General features: G+C 37.0%; 1 protein-coding gene across 1 annotated transcript in view; it reads left to right on the top strand.

Annotated features, from left to right (window-relative positions):
• MAP3K5 (mitogen-activated protein kinase kinase kinase 5) overlaps positions 1 to 13,690 on the top strand; it is a 98,531-nt gene extending 84,841 nt beyond the window's left edge. Inside the window, exons 24-30 of the mRNA XM_030235598.2 lie at positions 979 to 1,164; positions 4,652 to 4,757; positions 7,032 to 7,272; positions 10,000 to 10,112; positions 11,020 to 11,132; positions 12,014 to 12,090; positions 12,754 to 13,690. Of these exons, the coding sequence (XP_030091458.2) occupies positions 979 to 1,164; positions 4,652 to 4,757; positions 7,032 to 7,272; positions 10,000 to 10,112; positions 11,020 to 11,132; positions 12,014 to 12,090; positions 12,754 to 12,814 (897 nt within the window). The 3' untranslated portion in view covers positions 12,815 to 13,690. The remainder of the gene's footprint in view (positions 1 to 978; positions 1,165 to 4,651; positions 4,758 to 7,031; positions 7,273 to 9,999; positions 10,113 to 11,019; positions 11,133 to 12,013; positions 12,091 to 12,753) is intronic.

The following is a 13,690-nucleotide window of genomic DNA, read 5'->3' as shown; positions in this document are numbered from 1 at the left end:
TTGACTATAGTTAAAAGCTCAGTGCTACTGGCAAACAAGAGTTCTTGGTGTCTGGCTAGCCATAACATTCATGGCATATAACTGGCAAATGCAATAGAACCAAACACCATATGTCCTTCTTTTACAGAAATCAGTGTTGGATATCCTTACTCTATATAAATATTTACTTTACTTCCTTCAGAATAAGCATCTAATACTTCATGTTGAACTACAACTCTGGCTTAATTTAAGATTTGGCTTTGAAATTTGGCATAATGTTACTTATGAGAGCAAATACAGTGCTCTGCTTCCTGGTTACTTAGGCTGATTATTCTGATGAATGCTTTTGAGCTTTTTGCTTTTGGTAGCTCATCCTCACAAAAGCTTTTAAAAATAGGCAAATGAATATTTATACCAGAAAGGTGAGATCTTTGTAGACTCACTTTAAGAACAGCTAAGTGTTGAAGTTCTGTATTAAGGGAAATGAGGAAATTATACATGAAACAACCAAGCCCTTTGTGAGCCTCCTGCATAACTTTGACTAATCTCTTCTTTTAAATGCTGCTGTAGGACTTTGCACATTGTCTCTGAGAGGCACCCAGAAATTAGAAGCACTGCAAAGTATGTGTGTGTTTGCAATTATGAGTCATTTGTAGTACCCAGTGCACAGTACATTTATTCGTATCTTTATTCATTGCTGTACAGAGACACACACACACTTCAGTGTGCACACATCCTTCGACAAATGGTGTAAAATGAAGTCATCTACTTGTTCAATGAGTTCCCCCCTGCCTGTCACCAGGGAGCTCAGCCCCAGAGCTCTGTGCTGCTGCAGTTATGCTGCCACCAGCACCTGACCTGCAGCTGCACCTTTCCCTTAATAGCAGCAGAGTTTCTGAAAACACATATTGCCAGCTAACATAATTGACTGAAGTCCTTCTGGATGTATGTTTCAAAAGATGACTATCAAAACTATTTATTTTCCTCTCTCTTCTGCAGGGAGCTGAAGAACCCAAGCTAAAATGGGAACATATCACAACACTTGTTTCCAGCCTCAGAGAGTTTGTACGGTCCACTGATCGCAAAATCATCGCAACCACACTTTCAAAATTGAAGCTGGAGTTGGACTTTGACAGCCACGGTATCAGCCAAGTGCAGCTTGTGTTGTTTGGTTTTCAAGATGCTGTAAGTTGGCATTTTTACTAAGAAATTTGTGCACCTAAACTAAAAGTAACTAAACAAACCAGGACCAAAGAGAACTTGTTTAACTTCCACCCAAAGCTGCTGAAACAATAATATTTGAGGGCTTTGAAACTGTAATAGCAAAATCTGAACTGACAGCAGTGACTTGGTTTGGTTGCTTTGTGATCCTTTGGCAGGACACAGACCCTGAACACTACTGAGATCTCAGTGATGAAAGATACAGACAGTTCAGAATCATTGTGTGAACATTATGTCATAATAGTAAGGCAGGAAAGCCTTTTTAAAAAAATCTCATTTTGGAAGGTTTTCTGGGTGATAAGGCTAACAATAAATGTCAGGTTTATCCTACATAAACGCAGATCTCTTAAACTTCTCTTACAAATTAATGCATTGCCCCCCATAGTAGTCTGTCTACCTTGTAATACTGTATTGAATTCATATTTTTAGTATTTGATTAGCAGATTTCTGCCAAACTAGAAATTATTATTTCAATTTATAATAAGCAAGATAAGGCATATTGTTACTTTTCTACCAATAATAAATACAAGATTTATCATTTCCTTCATTGAACAACCAAACACATGCATGGGTAGCCTTTAAACAGCCAGTTTACAAACAGCAAATGTTTTCTTAAGATATGCATTTAAGTGTTAGTTCCCAAGCAATTAGGCTTAATGAGTAATGAACGTGGGAGGGTGCAGCTGTGCTGAGCATCACTTGTCTAGACTGAAGTCATGTAGTAAAAATGAAATGACAATTCAGGTAGGTATTTGAGGTGGATGGTTCTTTTAGAATTCAGACGTGGGGCACTCATACAAGTAGAAGAGCTGTCAGGAAAGATGGCATAGCATGCAAACTGTTGCATAGACTACATTAACGAGAATTAGATGCTTTTATTAAAAAAAAAGGGGGGGTTAAATTAATCTGAATTAATCTGTGAAAGAGATCTTTCTACAAATCAAAAGCTTTCTCTTGGATTCTTCTAAGTATGTTTTCAGCTCTCTCTATTAATCTCATATTAATATTATTTTGATACTGGAAGCATACAAAGTCAAGAAAACAGTGCAGGGGGTAATAGTACAAATACTTGTATTGCTGTTCTGATAGAGATGTGGCTGGGCATCAGTTGTTTGGTAGTAATTGCTTGGGTTTCTTATTCTTATCGGTTAAAAATTTACTTTCTGTTAACTTCATAATTACAAGTTGTTTTTTTAAACTGACAAGTGTCTCTTTCATTACTATCTTATTTAACTAAAACCCACAGAAAGTTAAAAGAAAAACTTTGCTTTATATGTGTGCAATCTTAATTCTTTTGGCCATACAACAGATTTTTATTCTACACTGAAATCTAGAACAGTATCAAGACCTCAGATGCTGCAGAGTCTGAGGTACTGCTAAAAGTGAGGGAAAGTAGTTCCCCTGCTCTTGGTGAGGGGAACCTTAAGAAGGTGATCACCTTAAGAAGGTGATCTTAGGTTACAGTGTTTAATAATCACAACATCCTTATCAGACCAACCAAGAAAAAGTAATTTTGTGATGACATATAAATAACTAAATCACATTACTATGGATGATTGTGATCTTGACTAAGTTAGATTTTGTTTCTTCAGTTCTCAATAAAGCTAGACTTAGCTAAACATGTCTCTGTCTCAGTGGCAGTCAGTTTGGGAAGGTGCAAAGTGCTCGCACAGGGGAGCTGTGCTGCCTCAGAGGGCAGTGAGCAAGCCTTTGGGGCAGCTGCTGTCCAGGAGTCAGGCCCAGGGCAGGCTCCCCTGGCACTGCTGACAGCTCTCCGAGTCCAAACACAGTGTCCAAGTGCCATCTCGTGGCCATTGGACATAGAACTGAGCAGACACAGGTACTGCTCTGCTGGGTGGACCCTGGCTGGCTGGTAGAGGAAAACCCCTACCCAATCACTCATTCACTCCATCCCAACAGAAAGGAGAGAATTGGAAGGACCAAAAGTGAGAAAATTTTGGGGTCAAAATAAAGATGGTTAAATAAGTGAAGGGGGAAAAAAAGATCACAGGTGTTGCAAAAGCAGTCAGTCACCAACAGCAGACTTGTGACCAGCCTGTCTCTGAGCAACAGCTCCTTTGGAAAAAGCAGCCCCTAGTTTATTGCCCATCATAAGCTTATACAGAAGGAAATATTTCCTAGGTCAGCTGTGCCAGCCATGTGCCCCTCCAGCCTTTAGTCCACCCACAGCCCCCTCACTGCTGGGGCAGTTTAAGGAGCAGAGGCAGCCTTGACAGCATGCAAGCTTTGCTGAGCAGGAGCTGAAACATGCGTGTGCTATCAAGGCTGTTTTAGTCACAGTCTGAAACATAGCACCATGTGGACTGCTGTGAAAGAAATTAACTCCATCCCAAACAAAGCCAGTGCAGGTACCTGCCTAAATTACTGTGTCACTGAATAATCTTGCTTTATGGCAGTGAAAATAGTAGGATTAGTAACTTTTATGAAGGCATCATTTGTGTGACTTCAGTCATTTTTTACAGAAAGGTTATCACAGTGTGAGGGAATTGAACTTATCCCGTTTTTAGAAAGAGTGAAGTATCTTTTTGCCAATTTTTTCTGTAATCAGTAGTTGCTCATTTTTTTATAATGCTGTAACTTGATAGTTTTGTAAATACAGTTATATACATGTGTTGTTTCCTGCAACTGTTTAAGTTCTTCTCCTGCTTTGTTGCTTTGGATTGCTTCTGTGCCTGGAAAACAGCACTGAGCCTTGTGCTTTTGCTGCTTACTGTTGGCTAGGCATTTCCTTGTCATTTAGGAGATGGAAAACAGTTCTGTGAGGTAGAGATGTTTGTGCAGGTGGCATGGAGCATCCATAGAGGCATCTGAGAATATGGTTCAAAGCAGTTTGTGAGCAGGCCTGTAGGAAGTTAGGAGCAACCTAGTGTAGAAAACCATCAGACTGTATAAAGTAAGAAGTAGAAGGAAAGAGAAAATGGTACAGCACACAAATGAAGTTCCCTAATTGTTTAAACTAACATTAATTAACTAGTTTCAGAATTAAGTAGGAGCAGCATTACATTAGTTCTTTTATATTTCCTACAATTGTACTTTAGAATAGACAAGTAGTGCTCAGAGCAAGCAGTGAAAGTGATGCCAAAAAAAGTAACAAGATTAATTAGCTTCAGCTGCAAGCCTTTCATAACATAGTCCTTGTTATTTGCCTTGCTTGCATTCTTTTGAAGTTTCTCTCCACAGCCATAAAGGTTAAGTATCACAGCCATCAACAGTCACCTAACACAGAAACCAGTACTTGATGAAAAATACAACATATTGCATGACTTATAATAAAATGGATGAAGCTGCTAATGTTGCTATCAAGAAATAATTGTAATCATCTGCTCAGATATAGCATCTAGAAGTTTAAACTCATATAGGTCATAAATATATGATATATATACTCATTTTAAGTTGTGGGGTATGTAATAACTGAATTTTCTCTCACTAGGTCAATAAAGTTCTCCGAAATCATAATATTAAGCCACATTGGATGTTTGCACTGGACAGCATAATCAGAAAAGCTGTGCAGACTGCTATTACAATTCTGGTCCCAGGTGAGTCATTCTTAATACTCAGCAAATATTTATCAGCTGATCTCTTTAGACATGCTTTAGAGTTGTGATTATGATGCTTCGCTTAAGATTTTGAAACCAGCAGTGGCCTTTTTCCTGTTCAGTGTCTGTCTTGCAATTCAGAAGCTAATCTGTGTGTTGTTCAAGCTAAGTTGAAAAGCACCTTTCCACAATGTGTAATCTAAATGATTCTGCAACACGGTGAGTAGTAGTAAGTTAAGGTGCTCTGAGACCTAATTTTTTCAGGTCCAAAATGTGGCCTATTGCTTATGGTCAGAAGCTGTCTCAAAAAAAAACATCTCAAAAACCAGCAAACCTAAACAACCCCAAACCCTTGACTTGAGACCTGCCAAAACCAAACAAACAGGTCTGCAGTGCCTGTAATTGGCACATTGTATTTTAAATATGGATTTAGAATGTATGGCTTCAGTGAGGGAAGGAGTCTGTTTAGATGAAACTGTAACCCATTCTGTTACTTCTCTACCTATTTCCAAGTTTAGTTTTTCTGCTTCTTCTTAACTTCTAATTTGGAATTAATGGTAATGGAATTAATGGTGATATTTTCAAATATAAAAAAATAATTTTCATTTAATGCTTTAAGTCAGAATACTTACATTCCTGTTTCCTGCAGTGGGTTGAGTCTGAGATTATCAATAAGGGGATCTGAAAATTACTTTGAAAGTTACATCTATTCCTATTCTACTTACTTTCCATATCCCTAGCACAAACAAGATATAAATAGAGTTTATGTGTTACTTTCAAGTCACAAAGAAACTCCTCTGTCTTCTGATTAGAATGCTGAACACCTCTTACAGGCATGTACTTCATTGCTGTGTAATAGGAGTAACTGTAGAATTCCTCCTTAGGAGTCCGTTCTTCCCCACACAGCTCAGAGTCAGCATTAATTGTAGGTGGTCAAGCTTAAACAAAAGCCTCTGTGCCCCAGTGGTTTTCAGGCATTGATCATCAGCTGATTCCCTACTTCTGATTACTTTCCCTTGCCTTTGTCTCACTATTTTTTCTTTATTTTTTTTTCTTATGATATGGAGATTTATCACTGCCCTTAACATTTCTAAAAGTTATGGGATGTTTAAGGAATGGTACAAAGCCAATTTTATGCTGCCTGGTGGTGAACAATGGCAAAGAACTTCTGCATCCTGCTAATAAGAACAGAAGTCCAAAGCAAATCCAGACATATTTGCCTAGAAATATTTGGGTAACTGCTACATAATAAATCTGCTTTCCTGATATTAGAGAAAGCACATCTCTGTTGACCTTTTTATATTCAGCCTTGAAAAAGGTAGCATTGAAATGAAGGACTGAAATAGATCAAGGAACAAAAGTTTATTTTGTAAGGAAGGTAAACATACTTGTTAGTTTAGTTACTCAGCAGAAAGGGCATAAAGCAAGTGGGATTCAGGAAAAAAATTACATTTTGGTGAGGAGATTAGAGGGAGCAATAAGGAGCCACAATTGAAGGAAAGAAGGAAGAAAGATTTATATATAATAGTTAGAATAAACAAACAGATGCTGTTAATAATAATAGGTTGTGTAGGAGTGTCAGATATCTCACATACCTGGTAGGCTCTGGCAGGCAGTTTAAACAGGGAACAACAGAAGCCAGGGTATAGCTTTGTATTTGTAGTTTTGTGGATGTGCATCATTACAAAATAGGCAGTGTTCCCTCTGACAAGTAGAAGGGAAGTGTGCTTTTAATTGTTGAGAGAGGGGCCTTTTTGTAATTTCCTCTCTATGTTTGACTGCAATTTTTTGGTGAACATAGTATTCTTATAAGGATGGAATGCTAAATATGCCAGAATATCAACAGCAGGAATACCTGGATAGAAAAGAAATAATGCTTATTTGTTCAATGAAATCTTTCAAGTCAGACACAAAAGAAAATATAAAGTACTCAGAATAGAATTAAGCAAAAGAAACTCTGTGTACATGATACTTCAGCACAATTTGACATTAAATGGTAGCAAATCAGAAATCATGTTCATACAGATGTTTCATTTTTTTTACAGCTCTTAAACGTTTGATAGGCAGAATAATAATCTGCATAAACAAAGGTGCTGTTATATTTTGAGGGATCTTGAACCCCTAGAAAATATCTGTTGTCCTGTTAGAGAAATTTCAGGTCTGTTGTAACCAAAGCTATAGGATGATCTGGAAATAGTCACTTGGGTCTGCTTTTATTTTAATATTAACTAATGTTTAACTTTGGTGGTTTTTCTTTTGCCTATATTTTAATAGAATTGAGGCCACATTTTAGCCTTGCATCTGAAAGTGATACAGCCGATCAAGATGATATAGAAGTTGAAGATCAAGATGAACAGCCTCAGAATCAAACCATCCAGCAGCCTTGCATTGTCTTGGAAGATGCAGTAGCTACCTCAGGTGTAAGCACACTCAGCTCTACGGTGTCCCATGACTCCCAGGCCGCTCACAGATCACTGAGTGTCCAGCTGGGCAGGCTAAAATTGGAGACAAACAGGTAAATCTGGACATCAGGAGACAGGGACACCAGCCTGCTTACAGCAGTATGCTTTGCTTAGCTTTCAAAATATATATGAGCTGGAATGCTAGTGACAGTGCCAAAATTCCATTGCAGTGTAAGCTGTTCCTTTTAATGATGATCCTTGTGACTGATCACTTACATAGTTGTATGAATTTCAACAAAACCATAGTGAAGCAAGTTAAGGTCAGACTTGATTTCAGGTGCCCTTTCAGGGAAGGTCTGTAAAAAACTGACTTGCTGCCAAACTTCTGCTTTTTCTCTCTTTGGTGTGCTCTGTGTGGCTGATAAATGGTGTTATGTTTTGTTTCCAGTAAGGCAGAACTTGCTGTTCTTTTCTATAGCTATTCTCAGCAAGTGAACTCAAGCTAATAGCCACACAGAAACTCCATAAGGAAATTGCTTCCGATTTGTTTTGTGCACAGAAGTCACTGCAAGCAGGATCTGTGCTTACCAGCAACCATTGCCTTTTTATTAAATAGAGAAAGATGGGGAAAATACATGCTTTGCTTAAGAGAAAAAATGAGCCAGAAATTTGGATATTGCATTTTTTTTCAGAGCTATGTCTTGCACTTTGTGCAAGTGAAAAGTGGTTCTTTAAGGTTTTGTTGTTTTTTTCAGAAATGTCAGAGAAAAATCCAAATCATCTTCTATATATTTTGTTTCCTTTTCATTAAAATATACCAAATAGTCTAGTTAAAGTAGATATTTTGCCTTTGCAGCATGTGATTTATGACACTGACCTCAGTAAATTTTGAATGTGACCTTGATAGAAAGAGAACATGTCTTCAATAAGACAGTTGTCATCCTGATAGAAAATTCTTTGGAGCTACAGTTTCATTTGAAATTAAAATATTAAATAACACTTTACTTTTACATGTGTCTGAGAAGGTTGCCATAATCAGAGTAATTCATTACACTGTACTGTATTTAATAAAGTATCAGTATTTTGGGGTCCTTATATCACAATTATTTTTTTTTACTTGTGACCAATGAGAAATATTTTGATTGTCTTATTGTTATACCTAGAGAAATACATAAATATTTTAGATTTACTCACTTTACTTCCCAAGCTAACGGTGGGGAATAGCCTCCAAAGTTATCAGCTTGTAGAGGTACTTTTTTTTGCTAGCATTTTGCTTCTGTAAATTTTTCAAATGCAAAGCCTTTGGCCAAATAATCACATCTACTCATGCAGAAATTTTGAATAAATAATAGAGAAATCTTTTTAAATATTTATGAAAGCTTTATTGGCATAAACAGCAAGCAGTTATTAGGAGAAAATAATGGTTTATTTTATTGGCCTTGAAGGTCTTTTTCAACCAGAATAGGCAGGCTAGGAATAAGTTAACTGAAAGGTGACCTGTCTGGACAGAGTATCAGTTTGCACTGAGAATACACCCTATACCCAGGCTGGGGGTGTAGATGCACCAAGCAGCTCTGTTCCCATGCAGGGTGTACTTGTTAAGGTTTGTTGGCTCAGGTGTGGAAGGACTCAAGTGCAAATATGTTGCTGGTAGCCTGAAAGCTAAAAGTAGGGCTAGATGTTTTTCAATGCAGTCATGTGGGATTCAGTTTACTCCTGTGCAAAGGCAGGTAAGGGGCTTCTGTGGTACATTTTCTAACTGAATTCCTGTCTTTCAGAAAAGGTTTGCAGAGCTCAACTGGTATAAATTAAAAAAAAAAAAAAACAAACAACAAAACATGGATAAATAAAAGGAAACATGCTGGAATGGAAGAGTTATTGCATAGTTCTCAGGCTGACAGAGGTTTCAATAAAGGGATGAAGATGCTGCAGTCCTTTCAAGGCAGAACTTCTGAAGACTCAGGAGTCAGTTATAGGTTTATGAGTCTTCCCTCCATGTCCAAATTTTGATCAAGTTCCTGATAAGATATCATTTACAAATCCTGCCTTTAACTAAACCACTTTTCTAAAAGAACAAATTGCAACAGTTTTACATACTAATTTTCCATGATATTCTGACTATTTTCTTTCTATCAGCTCAAATGGTGCTGGCCACTGAATCTCTCCAGGTTTCTCTCTGGGTTTGTGTTATGAAGGAGGTCAAACATGAGTTTCAATTTGCTTCTGCTAGACATTCTCTGAAGTAATTGCTTAGGGAAGTAGGCAAGTATTTTGCCTCCTCTTTTCTCACTCTTAATATAGCCTAGGAGGGCAGGCACAAAGTGCCTCATATGTGAGGAAGGGACAGCTCTTGTGTGGTTGAGAATGTATTTTTCATATTTATGAAATGCAACCATATGTTTTCACTACTTTTTCATCACTGCTCTACCCTTTCCATAGCTTTGAAAATGTCCTCTGGAGAGATGTGAACTGGTATTTTTCCTTACAAAGGTTTAGCCCTTAGATTATGAACCACTTTGATATTTGTTCTCAGTTCCAGTTTTGTTTAAAACAGAGCACAGGCTGTAGAAATTTCACTGAAATATTCTCCCATACCACTTGTTTAGTGGGTGAATGTTTATGTGGAGGCTAGTGTGTTTGGGGCTTCTGTATGAATGTTTGTATCTTGATATAGGTCAAAATCAATCTATAATGAAAGAATGTACCTTCAGTGAAAGCGGAAGAATTCTGTCCTTGTCTTTGTCAGGAATGTTTCCAGTTTAGATATAGTAAGATCTTTCCTTTCCTGACAATTTGAAGCTACTGAAGGAAATGAGTTTTTTGTTCTCATTACTTCACAGGTTATTGGAGGAGTTAGTTCAAAAGGAGAGAGAATTTCAAGTCCTCTTGCATCAAGCTATAGAAGAAAAAGATCAAGAGATCAGGAACCTACAGCTCAGGTCACAGCCAATAGGTAAGTGAGAAGAATTTTTAAAGACAAGTTTCATACTGGCTACAGATGAAAAAGTGCCAGCTAAATGTCTGTCCATTTTATTGAGCCAGCTTCAGCTAAGATGCTTTATTGTGCTGCTTCTCATAGGGTTTGCCCTGAAGTAAGGATGTACATTGTGGAAACAAATTACTGGATTTGTTAATCACAGTACAAGGAATGAGTATGATTTAAATATTTTTGTTTGTGATTATATGGAAGAGGGCAAGGCTCATATGCTACTGAATAAATATTATTCCTAAAGAGGATAATCTAGTATGTTTAGATATATGTTCCTTGAATTACAGACTGTTCCAATTGTTACAGTGAAAGTTCAAGGGGTGAGATGCAAATACACCTAATTGGTGAGATGCAACTACAACTTAAATGTTACTGAGGAAAGCAGAGTTTGCTGCATCTGCCCTGAAGAAGGTGAAAATGCTAATGCAGTTTGATATTTCTGTGCAATGTGCTTCTAACTGTTGCTTCCAAAAGTAGCTGATCGTCAGCCTAAGACATTGCCTGTGTAGCAATTGTTTGAGTTACACTGAACAGTTCAGTAAATTGATGCAACAACCTTCGTGTAGAAACAGCGGCGGTGAAATTGATGTGCCTTGTACTAGCAAAGTCATTTTCAGAAAAGGGCAGAAAAATTTTGTGTGTGTCAATGTTCACACTATTTTAACTGTACCCTTAACCAAGCAGAGAAATTAATGTATAATGTCTATAAGTTGTAATTAAGTGTGTTCTTTGGGAACTGGCATTTATTTATGGGTATACTGGTATTCTATGCTTGAAGGAAAAGCTCACTGAAGAAAGTGCTTGCGGAGTCAAAAATGAGAAGAGGTTGCTTTGGCAACACAAAACCTTGTCTCAAATATGCTTGTTTCAGATATTCCTGGATCGTCTGTCCGTCATCGTCATTCCACTGGCACAGGGACCGAAGACCCTGATCTCATAAACTGGCTGAGAGTTCATGGAGCTGATGAGGCCACGATAAACAAGGTAGCAATGATCCCATTCACTGCCTGGCACAGTTGCAGTACTGTTTTGTGACTCAGTTTAAAAAACACCAAACCTTTCTAATTACTTTAGCACATTTTGAGAGAATAATTTGTTTTCAGAGGATAGGAAAAAGCCATGAATGTGAAGGCCTTCATAAATATAAAGTACCATCAATTGTTCCTAAATATGATTTTGAATAAAGCAATAAAATATCCTGGTAAATAGACACTCTTGGGTTTTCAGTGTCTTTACACACTGCAGCATTCCCACTGATGATACTCTGGATACAGGATACATGTTCACCCTTAGCTAGCTGTGCTACAGTGAAATATCCTGAAGTAGCTCAGTCTGCTCTGCAGCAAATTATATAACTTTAGAGGTGTTAAAGTTTTCAGCTAATTTAGGAATACCTGCATGTAGTTATCACTCCTACAGATCAGACTAAAGATTCCTTCAAGTTCAATTACATCAAATTTAGATGCCATTCTTGAAAAGATACGTCTTAACTGTTTTCATTTCCTCATGGGCTAAATGTGCTATTGCTTACGGTCAAATTTGTGTTCAGTGAAGTCTGTAATTCTGTGATAGCAGTGGTAGCAATAGAAATGCCAGTTGACAAAGGTTTCGAGGAGCTGTAAAAGCATTACATCTTTCAAGTTGTGTCTGCTATGCCGATGCAGAGTATACAGTGTAAAATTTGAGTAGTTTCACTGTATTTGTAGAAACCATGTTTTTCTGTTACATGTACTGCATTTCAGTCCAATTTTAGGTTCCTCCCAAATTTACCCTTCTAGTTTTAGGGGCAGATGATTCCAGGAAGATGAGCTTAGGAATTTAAATAATATTTCTAACAAAATGTTCATTTAAATTTCCTTCTGCAGTTCTTGGCTGAAGACTATACCTTAACGGATGTTCTCTGCTATGTTACACGAGATGATCTGAAATGTTTGAGACTGAGGTAATGCTTCAGAGTTAAATGAACTGTGCTTGTAAAAAGAAAAATTGATACTAAGTCTCTATTTATTGCATTGTGTGCAATTCATTTAAAATAACTAACACTTTCCAGTATGTCTTTGTATGCTATACATTTCTGCCAAACAGCTGATACTGTTTAAATCTTAAAATAAGCTTTTTTCTGTGGAAAGAAAAATTTTAAGGTATAGCATTTACCTTACAACTGGAAACACCATTAGAGCCTTGCTTTTATTTCAAAAAGTAGAGCTTGAAAAGCTTTCAGTAGTTTATTATCATCATCAAACTTCAGAAACGTTACTCATGGACTGTAAGTGACATGACATATCACCTGATCATGCCAGGTGTATAGGTCACCAGCTTGCATCATGTTGGAAGTCAAATGTGGGTTATGCAAGTCCTTTGGAACAGAAGTCTGAATTCCAGACAGCAGGCACCTCCAAGTGGAAAGATTGCCCTGTCTTGTAATCAGAAAAGGACTCTGTTCTCTGTTTGAGTAACGCATGCTGGATTTCACCTTTGATCAACCTTCCCACTGAATATCATTGATCAAAACCAGAGCAAGAAAATCAGAAAGCACCTCAGCTGGAAGGCTTTCAGTCTAGAGAGTTTCTTTGTACCTGAGTGTCTTTATGATTTTTCTTTACAGAGGAGGAATGCTGTGCACGCTCTGGAAGGCGATCACTGACTTTCGAGAGAAACACGCCTGACACTGATATTTTTTTCTTTGCTTCTCTGCAGAGATGAAAAGATTTCCTTTCAGCCAGAGCAGGTGTGCTGTCAGAAGGACTGTTGCACTTTAATCCAGTATTTGTTTACCAATGTTAAAAACACTGCAGCTTCCTGACTGCTTTTACTCCTATAATCCATAAGGAATCTGTAAACAACCTGCAACATTATTTTACTTTAAATGTTTTTACATGCAAGTTTTTCAAAAATTTTTAGAAAACTTACACACAAAAATTATAAACTCATGAAATATTGTAGTTAAAGTAAGCAGATGTTAATTTCATGACAAGCTGATGTAAGATTTCATGTAACAGTACATCACTGGAACAAAAGCAAAATGTGACAACTTTTCAATTTCTTTGTAATATATATCAATATTATCTGTAGTAGAGCTTCATAATTTCAATCATAATTAGATATTTTTCTTTTAGCGTGCAAAACCTAAAGGTAATTGTTTTTACCTACAGCCCTACATAGTTTAATATTGTTTATTTTTGGTAATTTAAGTTCTATGGTGCATTTGTTTTAGAGTTGTTTATGTACTACTGAACTGTACCAGTTGTATACACCTGAACCACGGTAATGTTAGCTTGTTCTAAAGCTATCTCTGACATACACAATTGAAAATAAAAATAACCTAAGACTTACTTTTTCCTATATTTTTGGACTTATAAAATAATAACAATGGTGTAGAACTGGAAAATATTGGAATAAAAAAAAAGAAAAAAATCATGCTGAGTAATACTGAGTATCAAGGGGACCTTTCTGATGCATCTTACATTTACTGTGATTTGAGAATGATAACCTAGCATTAAATATTTTCTTGGTTTTTCTATTCAGTCTAATTACAGTACTAA

This window comes from Serinus canaria, chromosome 3 (genome assembly GCF_022539315.1).
Source record: "Serinus canaria isolate serCan28SL12 chromosome 3, serCan2020, whole genome shotgun sequence".
NCBI lineage: Eukaryota > Metazoa > Chordata > Aves > Passeriformes > Fringillidae > Serinus > Serinus canaria.
Note: the sequence above shows the minus strand (reverse complement) of the source record. Positions and strands in the feature narration are given on the sequence as shown.